Source organism: Hemitrygon akajei, chromosome 9 (genome assembly GCF_048418815.1).
Source record: "Hemitrygon akajei chromosome 9, sHemAka1.3, whole genome shotgun sequence".
Classification (NCBI taxonomy): Eukaryota; Metazoa; Chordata; class Chondrichthyes; order Myliobatiformes; family Dasyatidae; genus Hemitrygon; species Hemitrygon akajei.
The window spans coordinates 98,565,389-98,588,149 of record NC_133132.1 but is presented as its reverse complement, the minus strand read 5'-3'; the positions used below and the strand labels follow the sequence as shown (position 1 = coordinate 98,588,149).

Here is a 22,761-nt window from a genome sequence, read left to right as displayed (position 1 = left end):
GCTTGGTCTCTAACAGTGGTATTGGTTTGTCCAACTGGCTGCTACAGTTGTGAAACAAAAAAGTATCACACCTAGCTGACTCTAACTCTCACTGACTCCAACTCTGTCTTCTGTGGGCAAGCTGATTCTGAATTCACACAGCCAAGTTTCCCTGGATCCCATGCCTCCTGACTTTCTGAATGAGTCTTCCATGGGGAAACACGTCAAACACCTCAGCAAAATCCATCCGCACCACATCCACTGTTCTGCCTTCATCAATGTCAGGCTCCTGAGGCCCGATCTGCCCCTCACCAAGAACGGTGGGCAGTGAAGAAGGTGTTTAGCATGCTGACCTTCAGACAGGGCACTGAGTATAGGAGTGGGGACATCACCTTGCAGTTTTACAAAACATTGGTCAGGCATTGTGAACACTCTTGCTCTCCCTACTTTGGGAAAGACATCTTTAAGCTGGAAAGAGTGCAAAGAAGATTTACAAGAATTTTACTGGGACTTGAGGTATTGGATTATATGGTAAGGTTGGACAAGATAGGACTTCATTCCTTGAAATGTAGGGGTGAACTTATATAGTTGTATGAAATTAAGAGAGGCATGGACAGGGTAAATACAGTCTTTTTCCCAAGGAAAGGGAAACAAAACCTAGAGGTTCATGGTGATTAACATCTGCTGGACGATGATGAGGATGTTCTACGAGTCTGTGGTGGCCAGTGCTATCATGTTTGCTGTTGTGTGCTGGGGCAGCAGGCTGAGGGTAGCAGACACCAACAGAATCAACAAACTCATTTGTAAGGCCAGTGATGTTGTGGGGGTGGAACTGGACTCTCTGACGGTGGTGTCTGAAAAGAGGATGCTGTCAAAATTGCATGTCATCTTGGACAATGACTCCCATCCTCTCCATAATGTACTGGTTAGGCACAGGAGTACATTCAGCCAGAGACTCATTCCACTGAGATGTAACACTGAGCGTCATAGGAAGTCATTCCTGCCTGTGGCCATCAAACTTTACAACTCCTCCCTAGGAGTGTCAGACACCCTGAGCCAATAGGCTGGTCCTGGACTTATTTCCACTTGGCATAATTAACTTATTATTATTTAATTTTTTATGGTTTTATATTGCTATATTTCTACACTATTCTTGGTTGGTGCGGCTGTAACGAAACCCAGTTTCCCTCGGGATCAATAAAGTCTGTCTGTCTGTGAGAGGGGAAAGATTTAAAAGTTAGAGGTGAGAGGGGAAAGAGGTGCAACTTCTTCACCCAGAGGCAGTCAGTATATGCAAGGAGCTGCCAGAGGAAGTGGTTGAGACAGGTACACTTACAACATTTGTAAGACATGGGAGCAGAATTATACCACTTGGCTCCACCAATTCCATCATGACTACCATCCCTCTCAACCCCATTCCCCTGTCCCCCGTAACCTTTGACACCCTGACTAATCAAGAACCTGTCAACCTACTCTGTAACTATACCCAGTGACTTGGCCTTTGTGGCAATGACTTAGACAGATTCATACACTCTGGCTGAAGAAATTCATCCTCATACACTTAGACACATACACGATCGGAAAAGTTTAGAGGGATTTGGGTGAAACGCAGGCAAATGGGACTAGCTCAGGGAGGCATCTTGGTCAGCCTGGACGAGTTGGGCCGAAGAGCCTGCATTTCTCCTGGACTCCACCATGGCAATCTGTTGTAAATAAACATTCTCCCAGTAACCGGCCCGTGAGGAAAAGTTCTTCCCAGATCCGCTCCCGGATTGATTTGGGATCGTTGTGTGTTTACAGCGCCTGTGGGAGGAGAACTGCCCACTTTGAGGGAAGGGGTGGGAGATCCCTCTCCCCGCCGCTGGTGGGCTAGGTCTGATGTATTTTTGCTAGGAATGGGTAGCCGCAGGGAAGGGGGCGGGGGCCGAGGCCGAGCTTCAGTGCTGGAATACCTGGTGTGAGCAGGACTTCGGTGGAGGGAGGGAAGGAGGCGGAGGAAATGATAAGGGCTAGCAGCATTGCACCAAGCGGACGAACCATTCCCCCCCGCTGCCGGGCGCTGCATCTTCCCAAAGAAGGCACCAGTTATGTGACGCCTTTTGATTACAGCAAACACTCAGTGTGTGTATGTGTTTGTCAGTGTGTCGGTGATATACCGGGACACACAAACACACGCACACGGAGAGACGCCGAAGAGGGTGACTGCGAAAGGCTGTAGACTGCATCTCCTCGGCTGGTCAGTGGTATGCGGGCTGCACTCGCTCGGAATCTGCCCTTGAGCCGGGATCAGGATGAAGAAACATTCGGCCAGGGTCGCTCCCCTCACCGCCTGCAACAGTCCGGTACTGACCCTCACTGAAGTGAAAGGTTTGTAGCCGGAATTACAATGGAGTTGTGAGGCAGCCGGGGAGAGGGGTGGCTGGGGATTCATCAGCGTTTATGTCTGAGGTCACACAGATAAACAATAGCGTTAGGGGTAATGAGCGAATGGTCTTCCGAGTTCGGAGCAGTTTCAGTCCAACTCTGGAGTCCGGCTCTGCAAGAATGCCATTATTATGGTAATATCACGTTTAGTAAGGCATTTATTTCTGTGCTTCAACGGCATCTTCACGCACCGATACTGCGATAACTCAAAGCATTAATTTGCAGATCCAATAATCCCAGCAATCACATCACTATAGTGATGCTCCCGTGTTTAATGTTGTTATGTTACAGCGTTTTAACATGTAGTACTAATTAATATGTATTACATGTTACTCTGTGCAACTATGATAAGATTAACGTGAAAAATAGAGTTCTCATGCAAAGCATTAACCTGTGATTTTTTTACATATGCAATGAGAAAACAAGTTGATCGGTCTTATAAAGTTGTGACAATTCATTAACATTTTAATACAATGCTATTAACTTAAACATTGATCGTTAAGTATGTCGCTATTAACATAAAATCGATCATATGTAAATGTGTTCGAAACAGATTGCTATGCAGAACACTCCGAGGCTAATATGCAACAAACTGATACATTAGAGAGTCTGACAATCTGATACTGTATTAAGATGTGGTAACACCGCGTTTTCCGTGAATATTCTGGTAAAAATGCCTAATGCTGTGATCATGTCAATCAGTGATAACAGTGTGACTGTGATTCTAACGTATATATCAGTGATATTGGTATGTAGAGTACAGCACGGAACCAGCACCTTCAGCCCATCTCCTCTGTGCTAACTAATCAGGGAGTTAACAGGTGTCAGTCTGCACAGAGTATGACAAACACATTGATATTAATATGTATGAAAAACACTGTTATCATCAACAATTATAACAGCAGCACTAAAGAACAGGTTTATTACTAATACAGGACTAATACAGAACAGTACTGTAGGACACGGTACAGGCCCTTTGCCCACGATGTTGTGCTGATCTATAAAAACTACCCCATGTGCCTAATCTAAGAGTCTCTTAAATGTCCCTAATGTATCTGCCTCTACTTTTACCCTCAGCAGTGCATTCCAGACACTTACTACTCTCCGTGTGAAAAAGCTACCCCCCCCCCCCCCATCAAACTTCCTCCACTCACCTTAACTGGATGGCCTCTGGTATTGGCCATCGCTGCCCTGGGAAAAGTTACTGGTTGTTCACTCTATGTCTGTCACATACTTCTATCAAGTTGTTTCTCATCCCCGATTGCTCCAAAGAGGAAATCCCTAGCCTGCTCAACCGTTCCTCATCAGACATGGCATCCTGTAAATCTCCTCTGCACCCTCGCTAAAGTTTCCTCACCCTGTAATGGGGTAACCAGAGTGAACACAAGAAGTGTGGTCTAACCAGAGTTTCATAGAACTGCAACATTACCTTGTAACTCTTGAGCTCAATTCCTTGTCAAGTGAAGGCAGGCACACCAGACGCCTTCTTAACCATCCTATCAATTTGCACGGCAACTTTAAAGGATTATGGACATGAACCCCCAGGATCCCTGTGTTCCTGCAGGCTGCTAGGAATCCTGCCATTAACCCTGAACTCCATCTTCAAGTTCAACTTTCCCAAGTGAATCACCTCTCACTCCTCACTTCTTCGGACTGAAGACTGCCTGCCCCTTCTCAGCCCAGCTCCACATTCTCTCAATGCCCCATTGTAACCTACAGTACGAGAAACTTGTGCACTCTCCACAAAGCCACCAACCTCAGTGTTGTCTGCAAATCTGTCAACAGAGGCGCTGTGACAAGCGTACTGCTACAATGACACGCACACCACTACAATGATACGCACACCACTACAATGATACGCACACCACTACAATGACACGCACACCACTACAATGACACGCACACCACTACAATGATACGCACACCACTACAATGACACGCACACCACCGTGAGATGAGCTTATATTGTCATGGAAATCAAGTGGACAGCAAGCGATTGTATTTCCCGGGGTGGAAATGCCTAATATGAGGAGGCATCATTTTAGGGTGATTGGAGGATATCAGAGTCAGTAGTGAGTGTGTGGTATGTCCTGCCAGGGGTGGTGGTAGAGGCATTTACGTTTGGGGCATTTAAGAAACTCTTAGATAGGCACATGGATGGTAGACAAATGGAGGGGTTAGAGTACTTATGTGGCCCTTTAGAGATATAGCACAGTAACAGGCCGTTCCAGTTCAGTGAGCCCGTACACACAGTTACTCCCATGTGACAGATGAGCCCACTAATCCGTACGACTTCGGCGTGTGGGAGGAAACCAGAGTACCCGGAGGAAACCCATGCAAGTCACAAGGAGAAACTTATTGCTAACAGTGGCATGAATTGAACCCGGGGCCACTGGCTGTAATAGTGTTGAATTGAACTCGGGGCCACTGGCTGTAATAGTGTTGAATTGAACCCGGGGCCACTGACTGTAATAGTGTTGAATTGAACCCGGGGCCACTGGCTGTAATAGTGTTGAATTGAACCCGGGGCCACTGACTGTAATAGTGTTGAATTGAACCCGGGGCCACTGGCTGTAATAGTGTTGAATTGAACCCGGGGCCACTGGCTGTAATAGTGTTGAATTGAACTCGGGGCCACTGGCTGTAATAGTGTTGAATTGAACCCGGGGCCACTGGCTGTAATAGTGTTGAATTGAACCCGGGGCCACTGACTGTAATAGTGTTGAATTGAACCCGGGGCCACTGACTGTAATAGTGTTGAATTGAACCCGGGGCCACTGGCTGTAATAGTGTTGAATTGAACCCGGGGCCACTGGCTGTAATAGTGTTGAATTGAACTCGGGGCCACTGGCTGTAATAGTGTTGAATTGAACCCGGGGCCACTGGCTGTAATAGTGTTGAATTGAACCCGGGGCCACTGACTGTAATAGTGTTGAATTGAACCCGGGGCCACTGACTGTAATAGTGTTGAATTGAACCCGGGGCCACTGACTGTAATAGTGTTGAATTGAACCCGGGGCCACTGACTGTAATAGTGTTGAATTGAACCCGGGGCCACTGACTGTAATAGTGTTGAATTGAACCCGGGGCCACTGACTGTAATAGTGTTGAATTGAACTCGGGGCCACTGGCTGTAATAGTGTTGAATTGAACCCGGGGCCACTGACTGTAATAGTGTTGAATTGAACCCGGCGGGGCCACTGACTGTAATAGTGTTGAATTGAACCCGGGGCCACTGACTGTAATAGTGTTGAATTGAACCCGGGGCCACTGACTGTAATAGTGTTGAATTGAACCCGGGGCCACTGACTGTAATAGTGTTGAATTGAACCCGGGGCCACTGACTGTAATAGTGTTGAATTGAACCCGGGGCCACTGACTGTAATAGTGTTGAATTGAACTCGAGGCCACTGGCTGTAATAGTGTTGAATTGAACCCGGGGCCACTGACTGTAATAGTGTTGAATTGAACCCGGCGGGGCCACTGACTGTAATAGTGTTGAATTGAACCCGGGGCCACTGACTGTAATAGTGTTGAATTGAACTCGGGGCCACTGGCTGTAATAGTGTTGAATTGAACCCGGGGCCACTGACTGTAATAGTGTTGAATTGAACCCGGGGCCACTGACTGTAATAGTGTTGAATTGAACCCGGGGCCACTGGCTGTAATAGTGTTGAATTGAACCCGGGGCCACTGACTGTAATAGTGTTGAATTGAACCCGGGGCCACTGACTGTAATAGTGTTGAATTGAACCCGGGGCCACTGGCTGTAATAGTGTTGAATTGAACCCGGGGCCACTGACTGTAATAGTGTTGAATTGAACCCGGGGCCACTGGCTGTAATAGTGTTGAATTGAACCCGGGGCCACTGACTGTAATAGTGTTGAATTGAACCCGGGGCCACTGGCTGTAATAGTGTTGAATTGAACCCGGGGCCACTGGCTGTAATAGTGTTGAATTGAACCCGGGGCCACTGACTGTAATAGTGTTGAATTGAACCCGGGGCCACTGACTGTAATAGTGTTGAATTGAACCCGGGGCCACTGGCTGTAATAGTGTTGAATTGAACCCGGGGCCACTGACTGTAATAGTGTTACTCACATCACCCCAGACAAATAGCAGAGAATGATTATAAAGCTAGCACACATCATGGGTCGAAGGGCTGTACTTTACTGCAGTGTTCTATGTTCTAAGTGACAAAGACATGCTCAACACCTTCACCAGGACGTTCTGAGAGGGAACTGTGTGCCCAGTGAGTGGTGTCCGTTCAGACAGCTGTCTGGAGGAGGAGGAGCCAGCTGTTGCTCGTTCACGTTATCTTTATAAAATGCAGTTACCTGGCATTCTGAATGGAGTAAAAGCTCCCATAACTTTGATGGAGCACCATTGATTTTGGAGCAGATATCCAAAAGCTGAGGCCAAGAGGCAGCTATTAATGAGTCTCCAGAGGAGGGTAGACTGTGTCGCTCTGAAGGAGAATGGAGGGAAGTGTAGAGGTTTGCAAATGGACTTCCAGAGCTCGAGGACACAGTGCAGTGGTGGAGCCATGGAATCTGGGAACCAGGGCAGAGATCCTGGGGTGGGGGAGGAGAACAGGGAAAGGGATGAGCCAAGTCCTGGAAGGATTTGAACAGAGTTTTGAAAGTAAGCTGTTGGGAGCCAGTGACTGAAACCTGTTGGAGCTTACAGGGGTGGTGAACACAGCCTGAGGCAACGTACACACAGTGGGCACTTTGTTAGGCAGCAACTCAATGCATAAAAGAATGCAGAGATGGTCAAGAGGTTCAGTTGGTGCTCAGATCAAACATCAGAATGGGGAAGAAATGTGATAGAAGTGATTTTGACTGTGGAACAATGGTTGGTGCCAGATGGGGTGGTTTGAGTATTTCAGAAACTGCTGATCTCCTGGGATTTTCACGCACAACAGTCTCCAGAGTTTACAGAGAATGGTGCAAAATACTAAAAACATCCAGTGAGTGGCAGTTCTGTGGGTGAAAGGGACTTATTAATGAGAGAGGTCAGGGGAGAATGGCCAGACTGGTTTAAGCTGACAGGAAGGCGATGGTAAATCACATAACCATGCGTTACAACAGTGGTGTGCAGAAGACCATCTCTGAATATACAACACATTGAAACCTGAAGTAGACAGAGGACGAGGAACTCACAGTACATTTAGTGGCCACTGTTTTAGATACAGGAGGCTTGGATACTGACTTGACTTTTCAGGTGTTTGGGAGATAGAAGTGGCAGAGATTGTTAGATAGATAGATAGATAGATAGATAGATAGATAGATACTTTATTCATCCCCATGGGGAAATTCAACTTTTTTCCAATGTCCCATACACTTGTTGTAGCAAAACTAATTACATACAATACTTAACTCAGTAAAAAAAAATATGATATGCATCTAAATCACCATCTCAAAAAGCATTAATAATAGCTTTAAAAAGTTCTTAAGTCCTGGCGGTAGAATTGTAGAGCTTAATGGCATTGGGGAGTATTGACCTCTTCATCCTGTCTGAGGAGCATTGCATCGATAGTAACCTGTCGCTGAAACTGCTTCTCTGTCTCTGGATGGTACTATGTAGAGGATGTTCAGAGTTATCCATAATTGACCGTAGCCTACTCAGCGCCCTTCGCTCAGCTACCGATGTTAAACTCTCCAGTACTTTGCCCACGACAGAGCCCGCCTTCCTTACCAGCTTATTAAGACGTGAGGCGTCCCTCTTCTTAATGCTTCCTCCCCAACACGCCACCACAAAGAAGAGGGCGCTCTCCACAACTGACCTATAGAACATCTTCAGCATCTCACTACAGACATTGAATGACGCCAACCTTCTTAGGAAGTACAGTCGACTCTGTGCCTTCCTGCACAAGGTATCTGTGTTGGCAGTCCAGTCTAGCTTCTCGTCTAACTGTACTCCCAGATACTTGTAGGTCTTAACCTGCTCCACACATTCTCCATTAATGATCACTGGCTCCATATGAGGCCTAGATCTCCTAAAGTCCACCACCATCTCCTTGGTCTTGGTGATATTGAGACGCAGGTAGTTTGAGTTTGCTCCCAAAGTCTGTTTGGGTTATGAAATATAAACTTCCAGATGCTCACCAGTAGAGTGAGTGAGTGTGTGTGTGTATGTGTGTGTGAGTGTGAGTGAGTGTGTGTGTGTATGTGTGTGTGCGTGTGTGTGTGTGTGCGTGTGTGTGTGTGTGTGTGTATGTGTGTGTGAGTGTGAGTGTGTGTGTATGTGTGTGTGCGTGTGTGTGTGTATGTGTGTGTGAGTGTGAGTGTGTGTGTGTGTGTGAGTGTGTGTATGTGTGTGTGAGTGTGAGTGTGTGTGTGTGTGTGTGTGTGAGTGTGTGTGTGCGTGTGTGTGTGTGTGTGAGTGTGTGTGTGTGTGTGTGTGTGTGTGTGTGCGTGTGTGTGTGTGTGTGTGTGTGTGTATGTGTGTGTGAGTGTGAGTGAGTGTGTGTGTGTATGTGTGTGTGCGTGTGTGCACCCCCTCCAGCCTGATCACATCCTTAACCTGCAACCACTGAGAGTCAACACTCACAAATTGCTGGAGGAATTGCCAGGTCAGCCAGCATCTGTGGAAATGAATGAACAGTGGATGTTTCGGGCTGAGACCTTTCTTCGGGACTAGAAAAGAAGGGGGGAGGAAAGAGAATATCAGGGTGATAAGAGGGGAAGGAGTACAAGCTGGCAGATGATAGGTGAGACCAGCTGAGGGGAAAGATAGGTGGGTGAGAGAGGTGGGATGAAGTAAGAAGCTGGGAGGTGATAGGTGGAAGAGGTAAAGGGCTGAAGAAGAAGGAATCTGATAGGAGAGGACAGTGGGCCATAGGGGAAAGATTAGGAGGAGGGGAACAAGAGGGAGGTGATGGGCAGTTTAGGAGAAGAAGAGGTGTCAGAGGAGTACCGGAATGGCAATGGGAAAAAGGAGAGGGGGGGGGGCGGAGATTACTGGAAGGTAGAGAAATCGCTACTCATGCCATCAGGTTGGAGGCTATCCAGATGGAATATGATGTGTTGCTCCTCCAACCTGTGTGGCCTCATCGTGGCAGTCGAGGAAGACATGGACCAACATGTCAGAATAGGAATGGGAAGGTGAATTGAAGTGGGAGGTCACCAGGAAATCCCGCCTTCTGTGGCAGATGGTCGCCTGTAGAATGTTAGAGATACTCAGCAAACTAGGCGGCATCTACAGAGAGAGATAAATGCCACCTGCACAGTATGGTAAGGATAGAGGGCAAAGCTTGAAGGAGAGAGGATAAATGTTTAAAGATGACCTAAGTGACAACTTCTTCACCCAGAGAGTGGTCCGAATATGGGATGAGCAGCCAGAGGAACTGGTTGAGGCAGAAATGATAAAAACCTGTGAAAGACACTGGGACAGGTATGTGGTTAGGAAAGGTTTGGAGAGTCACAGGCCAAATGGTCAGCATGGTTTGTTTGGGCTGAAAGGCCTGTTTCTGGGCTCTGACTCAATGGGCAATGACAATGGGGGTTTCAGTTCATTCATTTCTCACAATTTCGATGGGGGTCTCAGATTCGGGAGTGCACAGCAAACACAGAAGCTGATAAACCCACCTACCCTTCCTCCTTTACCCAGGCCCTCAAATAGTGCAATGAGTTGAACTACCACCAATGCCAGTTCAACTCATCTGTGTCCTGTGTGGAACTCCATACTGCCCGTGTGCTGTGAATCCACACTCCACTTGATTCGTCAGCTTCAAATCCACAATCCATGTGTTGTGTGAATCTACAGTCCCCCTGTCCTGTGTTGTGTGAATCTACAGTCCCCCTGTCCTGTGTTGTGTGAATCCACAATCCCCCTGTCCTGTGTTGTGTGAATCTACAGTCCCCCTGTCCTGTGTTGTGTGAATCCACACTCCCCCTGTCCTGTGTTGTGTGAATCCACACTCCCCCTGTCCTGTGTTGTGTGAATCTACAAACCCCTGTCCTGTGTTGTGTGAATCCACACTCCCCCTGTCCTGTGTTGTGTGAATCCACAATCCCCCTGTCCTGTGTTGTGTGAATCCACACTCCCCCTGTCCTGTGTTGTGTGAATCTACAATCCCCCTGTCCTGTGTTGTGTGAATCCACACTCCCCCTGTCCTGTGTTGTGTGAATCCCCAATCTCCCTGTCCTGTGTTGTGTGAATCCACACTCCCCCTGTCCTGTGTTGTGTGAATCTACAATCCCCCTGTCCTGTGTTATGTGAATCTACAGTCCCCCTGTCCTGTGTTGTGTGAATCTACAATCCCCCTGTCCTGTGTTGTGTGAATCCACAATCCCCCTGTCCTGTGTTGTGTGAATCCCCAATCTCCCTGTCGTGTGTTGTGTGAATCCACACTCCGCCTGTCCTGTGTTGTGTGAATCCACAGTCCGCCTGTCCTGTGTTATGTGAATCTACAGTCCCCCTGTCCTGTGTTGTGTAAATCCACACTCCCGCTGTCCTGTGTTGTGTGAATCCTCAATCTCCCTGTCCTGTGTTGTGTGAATCCTCAATCTCCCTGTCCTGTGTTGTGTGAATCTACAGTCCCCCTGTCCTGTGTTGTGTGAATCTACAGTCCCCCTGTCCTGTGTTGTGTGAATCCACAGTCCGCCTGTCCTGTGTTGTGTGAATCCACACTCTCCCTGTCCTGTGTTGTGTGAATCCACAGTCCCCCTGTCCTGTGTTGTGTGAATCTACAGTCCCCCTGTCCTGTGTTGTGTGAATCCACAGTCCGCCTGTCCTGTGTTGTGTGAATCTACAATCTCCCTGTCCTGTGTTGTGTGAATCCACAGTCCCCCTGTCCTGTGTTGTGTGAATCTACAGTCCCCCTGTCCTGTGTTGTGTGAATCTACAATCCCCCTGTCCTGTGTTGTGTGAATCCACACTCCCCCTGTCCTGTGTTGTGTGAATCTACAGTCCCCCTGTCCTGTGTTGTGTGAATCGACAATCCCCCTGTCCTGTGTTGTGTGACTCCCCAATCTCCCTGTCCTGTGTTGTGTGAATCTACAATCCCCCTGTCCTGTGTTGTGTGAATCGACAATCCCCCTGTCCTGTGTTGTGTGAATCTACAGTCCCCCTGTCCTGTGTTGTGTGAATCGACAATCCCCCTGTCCTGTGTTGTGTGAATCTACAGTCCCCCTGTCCTGTGTTGTGTGAATCCTCAATCTCCCTGTCCTGTGTTGTGTGAATCTACAGTCCCCCTGTCCTGTGTTGTGTGAATCTACAGTCCCCCTGTCCTGTGTTGTGTGAATCCTCAATCCCCCTGTCCTGTGTTGTGTGAATCGACAATCCCCCTGTCCTGTGTTGTGTGAATCTACAGTCCCCCTGTCCTGTGTTGTGTGAATCCACAATCCCCCTGTCCTGTGTTGTGTGAATCTACAGTCCCCCTGTCCTGTGTTGTGTGAATCCACACTCCCCCGTCCTGTGTTGTGTGAATCTACAAACCCCTGTCCTGTGTTGTGTGAATCTACAGTCCCCCTGTCCTGTGTTGTGTGAATCCAAACTCCCCCTGTCCTGTGTTGTGTGAATCTACAAACCCCTGTCCTGTGTTGTGTGAATCTACAGTCCCCCTGTCCTGTGTTGTGTGAATCCACACTCCCCCTGTCCTGTGTTGTGTGAATCCTCAATCCCCCTGTCCTGTGTTGTGTGAATCTACAGTCCCCCTGTCCTGTGTTGTGTGAATCTACAGTCCCCCTGTCCTGTGTTGTGTGAATCTACAGTCAGCCTGTCCTGTGTTGTGTGAATCTACAGTCCCCCTGTCCTGTGTTGTGTGAATCCACAGTCAGCCTGTCCTGTGTTGTGTGAATCCACAGTCCCCCTGTCCTGTGTTGTGTGAATCCACAGTCCCCCTGTCCTGTGTTGTGTGAATCTACAGTCCCCCTGTCCTGTGTTGTGTGAATCCACAGTCAGCCTGTCCTGTGTTGTGTGAATCCACAGTCCCCCTGTCCTGTGTTGTGTGAATCCACAGTCCCCCTGTCCTGTGTTGTGTGAATCCACAGTCAGCCTGTCCTGTGTTGTGTGAATCCACAGTCCCCCTGTCCTGTGTTGTGTGAATCTACAATCCCCCTGTCCTGTGTTGTGTGAATCTACAGTCCTCCTGTCCTGTGTTGTGTGAATCGACAATCCCCCTGTCCTGTGTTGTGTGAATCCACAGTCCCCCTGTCCTGTGTTGTGTGAATCTACAGTCCCCCTGTCCTGTGTTGTGTGAATCCTCAATCTCCCTGTCCTGTGTTGTGTGAATCTACAGTCCCCCTGTCCTGTGTTGTGTGAATCCTCAATCTCCCTGTCCTGTGTTGTGTGAATCCACAATCCCCCTGTCCTGTGTTGTGTGAATCTACAAACCCCCTGTCCTGTGTTGTGTGAATCTACAATCCCCCTGTCCTGTGTTGTGTAAATCCACACTCCCCCTGTCCTGTGTTGTGTGAATCTACAATCCCCCTGTCCTGTGTTGTGTGAATCTACAGTCCCCCTGTCCTGTGTTGTGTGAATCTACAATCTCCCTGTCCTGTGTTGTGTGAATCTACAATCCCCCTGTCCTGTGTTGTGTAAATCCACACTCCCCCTGTCCTGTGTTGTGTGAATCTACAATCCCCCTGTCCTGTGTTGTGTGAATCTACAGTCCCCCTGTCCTGTGTTGTGTGAATCTACAATCTCCCTGTCCTGTGTTGTGTGAATCTACAATCCCCCTGTCCTGTGTTGTGTGAATCTACAGTCCCCCTGTCCTGTGTTGTGTGAATCTACAATCCCCCTGTCCTGTGTTGTGTGAATCTACAATCCCCCTGTCCTATGTTATGTGAATCTACAGTCCCCCGTCCTGTGTTGTGTGAATCTACAATCCCCCTGTCCTGTGTTGTGTGAATCCACAATCCCCCTGTCCTGTGTTGTGTGAATCTACAATCCCCCTGTCCTGTGTTGTGTGAATCCACACTCCCCCTGTCCTGTGTTGTGTGAATCCCCAATCTCCCTGTCGTGTGTTGTGTGAATCCACACTCCACCTGTCCTGTGTTCTGTGAATCCACAGTCCGCCTGTCCTGTGTTATGTGAATCTACAGTCCCCCTGTCCTGTGTTGTGTGAATCCCCAATCTCCCTGTCGTGTGTTGTGTGAATCTACAGTCCCCCTGTCCTGTGTTGTGTGAATCTACAGTCCCCCTGTCCTGTGTTGTGTGAATCCTCAATCTCCCTGTCCTGTGTTGTGTGAATCCACAATCCCCCTGTCCTGTGTTGTGTGAATCCTCAATCTCCCTGTCCTGTGTTGTGTGAATCTACAGTCCCCCTGTCCTGTGTTGTGTGAATCCTCAATCTCCCTGTCCTGTGTTGTGTGAATCCACAATCCCCCTGTCCTGTGTTGTGTGAATCTACAAACCTCCTGTCCTGTGTTGTGTGAATCTACAATCCCCCTGCCCTGTGTTGTGTGAATCGACAATCCCCCTGTCCTGTGTTGTGTGAATCTACAGTCCCCCTGTCCTGTGTTGTGTGAATCGACAATCCCCCTGTCCTGTGTTGTGTGACTCCCCAATCTCCCTGTCCTGTGTTGTGTGAATCTACAATCCCCCTGTCCTGTGTTGTGTGAATCCACACTCCCCTGTCCTGTGTTGTGTGAATCTACAATCTCCCTGTCCTGTGTGGTGTGAATCTACAGTCCCCCTGTCCTGTGTTGTGTGAATCGACCATCCCCCTGTCCTGTGTTGTGTGAATCTACAGTCCCCCTGTCCTGTGTTGTGTGAATCTACAATCCCCCTGTCCTGTGTTGTGTGAATCCACAATTCCCCTGTCCTGTGTTGTGTGAATCTACAAACCCCCTGTCCTGTGTTGTGTGAATCTACAGTCCCCCTGTCCTGTGTTGTGTGAATCTACAGTCCCCCTGTCCTGTGTTGTGTGAATCTACAATCCCCCTGTCCTGTGTTGTGTGAATCCACAAACCCCCTGTCCTGTGTTGTGTGAATCCCCAATCTCCCTGTCGTGTGTTGTGTGAATCCACACTCCACCTGTCCTGTGTTGTGTGAATCCACACTCCGCCTGTCCTGTGTTATGTGAATCTACAGTCCGCCTGTCCTGTGTTGTGTGAATCGACAATCTCCCTGTCCTGTGTTGTGTGAATCCACAGTCCGCCTGTCCTGTGTTATGTGAATCTACAGTCCCCCTGTCCTGTGTTGTGTGAATCGACAATCCCCCTGTCCTGTGTTGTGTGACTCCCCAATCTCCCTGTCCTGTGTTGTGTGAATCTACAATCCCCCTGTCCTGTGTTGTGTGAATCTACAATCTCCCTGTCGTGTGTTGTGTGAATCCACACTCCACCTGTCCTGTGTTGTGTGAATCCACAGTCCGCCTGTCCTGTGTTGTGTGAATCTACAGTCCCCCTGTCCTGTGTTGTGTGAATCCTCAATCTCCCTGTCCTGTGTTGTGTGAATCTACAATCTCCCTGTCCTGTGTGGTGTGAATCTACAGTCCCCCTGTCCTGTGTTGTGTGAATCCACAATCCCCCTGTCCTGTGTGGTGTGAATCTACAGTCCCCCTGTCCTGTGTTGTGTGAATCCACAATCCCCCTGTCCTGTGTTGTGTGAATCTACAGTCCCCCTGTCCTGTGTTGTGTGAATCCACACTCCCCCTGTCCTGTGTTGTGTGAATCCACAGTCCGCCTGTCCTGTGTTGTGTGAATCTACAAACTCCCTGTCCTGTGTTGTGTGAATCTACAGTCCCCCTGTCCTGTGTTGTGTGAATCTACAAACCCCCTGTCCTGTGTTGTGTGAATCCGCACTCCCCCTGTCCTGTGTTGTGTGAATCCCCAATCTCCCTGTCCTGTGTTGTGTGAATCCACACTCCCCCTGTCCTGTGTTGTGTGAATCCCCAATCTCCCTGTCCTGTGTTGTGTGAATCCACACTCCCCCGTCCTGTGTTGAGTGAATCCACACTCCCCCTGTCCTGTGTTGTGTGAATCCCCAATCTCCCTGTCCTGTGTTGTGTGAATCCACACACCCCCTGTCCTGTGTTGTGTGAATCCACACTCCCCCTGTCCTGTGTTGAGTGAATCCACACTCCCCCTGTCCTGTGTTGTGTGAATCCCCAATCTCCCTGTCCTGTGTTGTGTGAATCCCCAATCTCCCTATCGTGTGTTGTGTGAATCTACAATCCCCCTGTCCTGTGTTGTGTGAATCCCCAATCTCCCTATCGTGTGTTGTGTGAATCCACACTCCACCTGTCCTGTGTTGTGTGAATCCACAGTCCGCCTGTCCTGTGTTATGTGAATCTACAGTCCCCCTGTCCTGTGTTGTGTAAATCCACACTCCCGCTGTCCTGTGTTGTGTGAATCCTCAATCTCCCTGTCGTGTGTTGTGTGAATCTACAATCCGCCTGTCCTGTGTTGTGTGAATCCTCAATCTCCCTGTCGTGTGTTGTGTGAATCCACACTCCACCTGTCCTGTGTTGTGTGAATCTACAGTCCCCCTGTCCTGTGTTGTGTGAATCGACAATCCCCCTGTCCTGTGTTGTGTGACTCCCCAATCTCCCTGTCCTGTGTTGTGTGAATCTACAATCCCCCTGTCCTGTGTTGTGTGAATCTACAATCTCCCTGTCGTGTGTTGTGTGAATCCACACTCCACCTGTCCTGTGTTGTGTGAATCCACAGTCCGCCTGTCCTGTGTTGTGTGAATCTACAGTCCCCCTGTCCTGTGTTGTGTGAATCCTCAATCTCCCTGTCCTGTGTTGTGTGAATCTACAATCTCCCTGTCCTGTGTGGTGTGAATCTACAATCCCCCTGTCCTGTGTTGTGTGAATCCACAGTCCGCCTGTCCTGTGTTGTGTGAATCTACAAACTCCCTGTCCTGTGTTGTGTGAATCCCCAATCTCCCTGTCGTGTGTTGTGTGAATCTACAATCTCCCTGTCCTGTGTGGTGTGAATCTACAATCCCCCTGTCCTGTGTTGTGTGAATCCACAGTCCGCCTGTCCTGTGTTGTGTGTATCTACAAACTCCCTGTCCTGTGTTGTGTGAATCTACAGTCCCCCTGTCCTGTGTTGTGTGAATCCCCAATCTCCCTGTCCTGTGTTGTGTGAATCCCCAATCTCCCTGTCCTGTGTTGTGTGAATCCACACTCCCCCGTCCTGTGTTGAGTGAATCCACACTCCCCCTGTCCTGTGTTGTGTGAATCCCCAATCTCCCTGTCCTGTGTTGTGTGAATCCACACACCCCCTGTCCTGTGTTGTGTGAATCCACACTCCCCCTGTCCTGTGTTGTGTGAATCTACAGTCCCTCTGTCCTGTGTTGTGGGAATCCACACTCTCCTCTTTTGTGTTGTGTGGATCCATACTGTCCCTCCCCTGTGTCTTGTGAATCTGCTCTCCCACATTGTACAAATCTGCACTCCCCATCCTGTGTTGTATTACTCTGTACTTAGCGCTTAGCCCACTGCTCTACTCTCTACATACACATGACTGTGTGGCTAGGCATAGCTCCAATACCATCTGAAAATTTGCTGACGATACAACCATTGTTGGGAGAATCTCAGGTGGTGACGAGAGGGCGTACAGGAGTGAGATATACCAACTAGTGGAGTGGTACCGCAGCAACAACCGGCGCTTAACATCAGCAAGACAAAAGAACTGAGTGTGGACTTCAGGAAGGGTAAGACGAAGGAACACATACCAATCCTCATAGAGGGATCGGAAGTGGAGAAAGTGAGCAGCTTCATGTTCCTGGGTGTCAAGATCTCTAAGGATCTAACCTGGTCCCAACATATTGATGTAGTTATAAAGAAGGCAAGACAGTGACTGTACTTCATTAGGAGTTTGAAGAGATTTTGTATGTCAACAAATACACTCAAAACTTCTATAGTTGTACCGTGGAGAGCATTCTGACAGGCTACATCACTATCTGGTATGGAGGGGCTACTGCACAGGACTGAGAGAAGCTGCAGAAGGTTGTAAATCTAGTCAGCTCCATCTTGGTTACTAGCCTACAAAGTACCCAGGTTATCTTCAGGGAGCGGTATCTCAGAAAGGCAACATCCATTATTAAGGACCTCCAGCACCCAGGGCATGCCCTTTTCTCATTGTTAATATCAGGTAGGAGGTACAGAAGCCTGAAGGTACACACTCAGCGATTCAGGAACAGCTTCTTCCCTTCTGCCATCTGATTCCTAAATGGACATTGAACCCATGAACACTACCTCACTTTTTTAATACTGTATACAGCATTTCTGTTTTTGCACATTTTAAAAAATCTATTCAATATATGTAATTGATTTACTTGTTCATTTATTATTATGTTTTTTATTTATTATTATTATTATTATTTTTCTCTCCCTGTTAGATTATGTATTACATTGAACTGCTGCTGCTAAGTTAACAAATTTCACACCACATGCCAGTGATAATAAACCTGATTTTGATTCCCCCGTCCCACATTGTACGAATCCGCACTTCCCAGTCTTGTGTTGTGTGAACCCGCACTCCCTGTGACCTGTGTGGTGACTCCACCACCCCCAGTAATCTTCATATTCCATCTGGGTAGTCTCCAACCTGACAGTACGGACATCAATTTCTCTAGCTGTCCGCTATTACTCGCCCCTCTCTTTTCCATTCACCACTCTGACTCCCTTCTCACCCCTTATCTTCTCCTCAACTGCCCATCGCATCTCTCTGGTGCACCTCCTCCTTTCCTTTCTCCCAAGGTCAACTGACCTCTCCTCTCAGATTCCTTTCTCAGCCCTTTACTTCCTCCACATGTCACCTCCCAGCTTCTTATTTCATCCCCCCCCCCCACTCCTACTTTCCCCTCGCCTATCTCCTTCTGGCTTGTACTCCTTCCCCTCTCCTCACCTTCTTCCCCCTTCCTTTCCAGGAATGATGAAGGGTATCATCCCAAAACGTCGACTCTTTTTTCCCCTCCATAGACATTGCCTGACTTGCTGAGTTCCTCCAGCATTTTATGTGTGTTACTCAAGATTTCCAGCATCAGCAGTATCTCTTGTGTACTAAACCTTACCTTTTGCTTCTTGACTAAATTGCCATAATCCAAAGTTTCATGACTTTGCCATACTGGAACCTACCTGTCCTTTACCCTGTGCAAGTTGGTCTCTAAACACCTTTCACGTGGCAGAAATTGACTTAACCCAAAACAGCTTTTCCTAGTTAACTCTCCCTAGGTCCTGCTTAATACTCTTGCAATTTGCCCTGCTTCAATTTAACACTCTCCCATAAGGTCCATACTTATCCGTATGTACAGCTGTCTTAAGTTATCTCAATCACAGATGTTCCCAGCGAAAGATCAGGCTCATTACTCAACACCAGGTGCAGTGTAGCCCACACTCTAGCTGGACTCACTCCAGTATCCCTAACGTATTCTACCCTGTCTGAACTTCTTTGACGAAAGACGTCCCAGTCTGTATTAGGGAAGTTGAAATCCTGGTCTATCCTTGGGGAATTTGGGAATACGTGGTTGTTGGTTATTAATGGTGAAATGTTTTGGCTGAGGATCGTGCAAGTGTTGGTGACCTGCTTAAATATCCAGCGTGGAATTTAAAACCAGAGTTCACTATGCTCATTAACACACGAGGAACGTTTGGTGTCCTTGGGTCCGTACGTGATGGAGGATCTCATTGAAACCAGTCCAATATGATAGGCCTGGTAGAATGGACATTGAGAGGATGTTTCCTAGATGGGAGAGTCTAGGATCTAAAGGCACAGCCTCAGAATAAAGAGAGGTCCCTTTAGAAGAGATTAGACGGAATTTCATTGCCACCGAGGATGATGGAGGTCAAGTCATTGGGTGTATTTAAAGCAGAGATTGATAGGTTCCTGATTGGTAAGGGATTTAAGGACTATGGGGAGAAGATGGGAGAATCGGGCTGAAAAAAATCAGCCATGATTGAATGACAGAGCTGACTCAATGGGCTGAATGGCCTAATTCTTCCCCTGTAATTTATTAATGGGGTTCCTGATGGGGTATCCCAGAGAATTGTAGAAATGTCAGTGGTGTCTGTCTCTTCCCAGGACAGTCGCCCAGGGTTTGTTACTGATCGACATTTGGGATCTGGACTGACCTTCGACCCCTTCCCCCCCCCCCCCCCCCCCCCACTCCCCTTACAGCAGATGAAAAACCAGAGGAGGCGAGCAAGGCCGGGAGTGGCTCAGTGCGAGCGGAGGCGAGCAAGGCAGGGGGCAGCTCAGTCCGGACGGAGGTGGAGACGCAGGAGGAAGCCAGAGGAGGGAGGAGGAGCCGATGGTGGAGGAGCGGCCCAGCCTGCTGCCGGTACCTGCGAGGTTTCTCTGTTGCCCGGCTGAAGCAGGCCTTGTGGGGCTGGGCGGTGTTCCTGAGTGTCTGCTCGTCCTGGGCGGGCACCAGCCAGCTGGCCAAGATCACCTTCCGGTCCTTTGATGCACCTTTCGCCGTCACCTGGTTCGCCGCCACCTGGAACCTCCTCTTCTTCCCGCTCTACTACATCGGACACGCCTGGAGCGCCGAGGAGAAGCAGACACCTCTGCAACAATTCAGGTGGGGAGCTCCATGCCGGGGTCCACGGTGCAGGGAGACGGAGCTCTGTGCTGGGGCTGTCAGGGTGGAGAGATGGAGCTCTGTACTGCGTCCCTCATGGGGTGAGGAAGTTGTGCTCGGGTGGAGAGTAGGAGCTCTGCATTAGGGCTGTTGGAGTAAGGAGACGGAGCTCTGTGCTGGGACTGTCAGGGTAGAGAGATGGAGCTCTGCATTAGGGCTGTTGGGAGTAAGGAGACGGAGCTCTGTGCTGGGACTGTCAGGGTGGAGAGATGGAGATGGCACTTTGCTCAGCTAGAGAGATGGAGCCCCACACTAGCATCCTTAGAGAGGGAGACCCTTGTCTCCCGGAGGAGGCTCAGATAGGTCCACCTGACAGCAGTGGCACTGCAGGAGCAGCAACCTGTGGTTTCTCTGACCCTGCAGGCTGCTCATGCTTCTCAGTACTGCCGTCAGAGTTAACGTGCCTGGCCATTGTATATCCCAGGGCAATTTCATTATCTACAAACTGAACCTCCTCAGCTCTGAGCCAACAGAAACACTCATTGAATGATTGTGTATTATATCATTGACTGATGGGGGATTAGAATCATTGAGTGATTGGGCATTGGAATCATTGAGTGAGTGGGCATTAGAATCATTGAGTGAGTGGGCATTAGAATCATTGAGTGATGGCATCAGAATCTTTGAGTGAGTGGGCATCAGAATCTTTGAGTGATTGGATATTAGAATCGTGTGAGTGGGCATCAGAATCATTGAGTGATGGCATCAGAATCTGAGTGAGTGGGCATCAGAATCATTGAGTGATGGCATCAGAATCTTTGAGTGATTGGATATTAGAATCGTGTGAGTGGGCATCAGAATCATTGAGTGATGGCATCAGAATCTGAGTGAGTGGGCATCAGAATCATTGAGTGATGGCATCAGAATCATTGAGTGATGGCATCAGAATCTTTGAGTGATTGGATATTAGAATCGTGTGAGTGGGCATCAGAATCTTTGAGTGAGTGGGCATCAGAATCTTTGAGTGAGTGGGTATTAGAATCTTTGAGTGAGTGGGCATCAGAATCATTGAGTGATTGGATATTAGAATCGTGTGAGTGGGCATCAGAATCATTGAGTGATGGCATCAGAATCTGAGTGAGTGGGCATCAGAATCATTGAGTGATGGCATCAGAATCATTGAGTGATGGCATCAGAATCTTTGAGTGATTGGATATTAGAATCGTGTGAGTGGGCATCAGAATCTTTGAGTGAGTGGGCATCAGAATCTTTGAGTGAGTGGGTATTAGAATCTTTGAGTGAGTGGGCATCAGAATCATTGAGTGATTGGATATTAGAATCGTGTGAGTGGGCATCAGAAACTTTGAGTGAGTGGGCATCAGAATCATTGAGTGATGGCATCAGAATCTTTGAGTGAGTGGGCATCAGAATCATTGAGTGATGGCATCAGAATCTTTGAGTGAGTGGGCATCAGAATCATTGAGTGATGGCATCAGAATCTTTGAGTGAGTGGGCAGCAGAATCATTGAGTGATGGCATCAGAATCTTTGAGTGAGTGGGTATTAGAATCATTGAGTAAGTGGGTATGAGAATCATTGAGTGAGTGGGCATCAGAATCATTGAGTGAGTGGGCATCAGAATCTTTGAGTGAGTGGACATCAGAATCTTTGAGTGATGGCATCAGAATCTTTGAGTGAGTGGGTATTAGAATCATTGAGTGATGGCATCAGAATCTTTGAGTGGGCATCAGAATCATTGAGTGGTGGCATCAGAATCATTGAGTGAGTGGGCATCAGAATCTTTGAGTGATGGCATCAGAATCATTGAGTGATGGCATCAGAATCTTTGAGTGAGTGGGCATCAGAATCTTTGAGTGATGGCATCAGAATCATTGAGTGATGGCATCAGAATCATTGAGTGATGGCATCAGAATCTTTGAGTGAGTGGGCATCAGAATCTTTTGAGTGATGGCATCAGAATCATTGAGTGATGGCATCAGAATCTTTGAGTGATGGCATCAGAATCATTGAGTGATGGTATCAGAATCTTTGAGTGATGGCATCAGAATCATTGAGTGATGGCATCAGAATCTTTGAGTGAGTGGGTATTAGAATCATTGAGTGATGGCATCAGAATCATTGAGTGAGTGGGCATCAGAATCTTTGAGTGATGGCATCAGAATCTTTGTGTGATGGCATCAGAATCTTTGAGTGAGTGGGCATCAGAATCTTTGAGTGATTGGATATTAGAATCATTGTGTGAGTGGGCATCAGAATCTTTGAGTGAGTGGGCATCAGAATCTTTGAGTGAGTTGGCATCAGAATCTTTGAGTGAGTGGGCATCAGAATCATTGTGTGAGTGGGCATCGGAATCATTGAGTGATGGCATCAGAATCTTTGAGTGAGTGGGCATCAGAATCATTGAGTAAGTGGGCATCAGAATCTTTGAGTGAGTGGGTATTAGAATCATTGAGTGATTGGATATTAGAATCATTGAGTGACTGTTTATTAGAATCATTGAGTGATTGGATATTAGAATCAGTGAGTGAGTGGGCATCAGAATCATTGAGTGAGTGGGCATCAGAATCTTTGAGTGAGTGGGCATCAGAATCATTGAGTGAGTGGGCATCAGAATCATTGAGTGAGTGGGCATCAGAATCTTTGAGTGAGTGGGTATTAGAATCATTGAGTGATTGGATATTAGAATCATTGAGTGACTGTATATTAGAATCATTGAGTGATTGGATATTAGAATCAGTGAGTGAGTGGATATTAGAATCATTGAGTGATTGGATATTAGAATCAGTGAGTGATTGGATATTAGAATCATTTGGTGACTGTATATTAGAATCATTGAGTGATTGGATATTAG

The 22,761-nt window shown here is 48.0% G+C and overlaps 1 protein-coding gene across 2 annotated transcripts in view; it reads left to right on the top strand.

Annotated features, from left to right (window-relative positions):
* The first annotated feature begins 1,865 nt into the window (after positions 1-1,865).
* The window catches only part of LOC140733373 (solute carrier family 35 member F3-like), a 36,182-nt gene continuing 15,286 nt past the window's right edge, over positions 1,866-22,761 (top strand). For both annotated transcript variants that reach the window (XM_073056623.1, XM_073056622.1), the window contains exons 1-2: positions 1,866-2,346; positions 19,485-19,890. In XM_073056623.1, the coding sequence (XP_072912724.1) occupies positions 2,271-2,346; positions 19,485-19,890 (482 nt within the window). In that variant the 5' untranslated portion in view covers positions 1,866-2,270. The remainder of the gene's footprint in view (positions 2,347-19,484; positions 19,891-22,761) is intronic.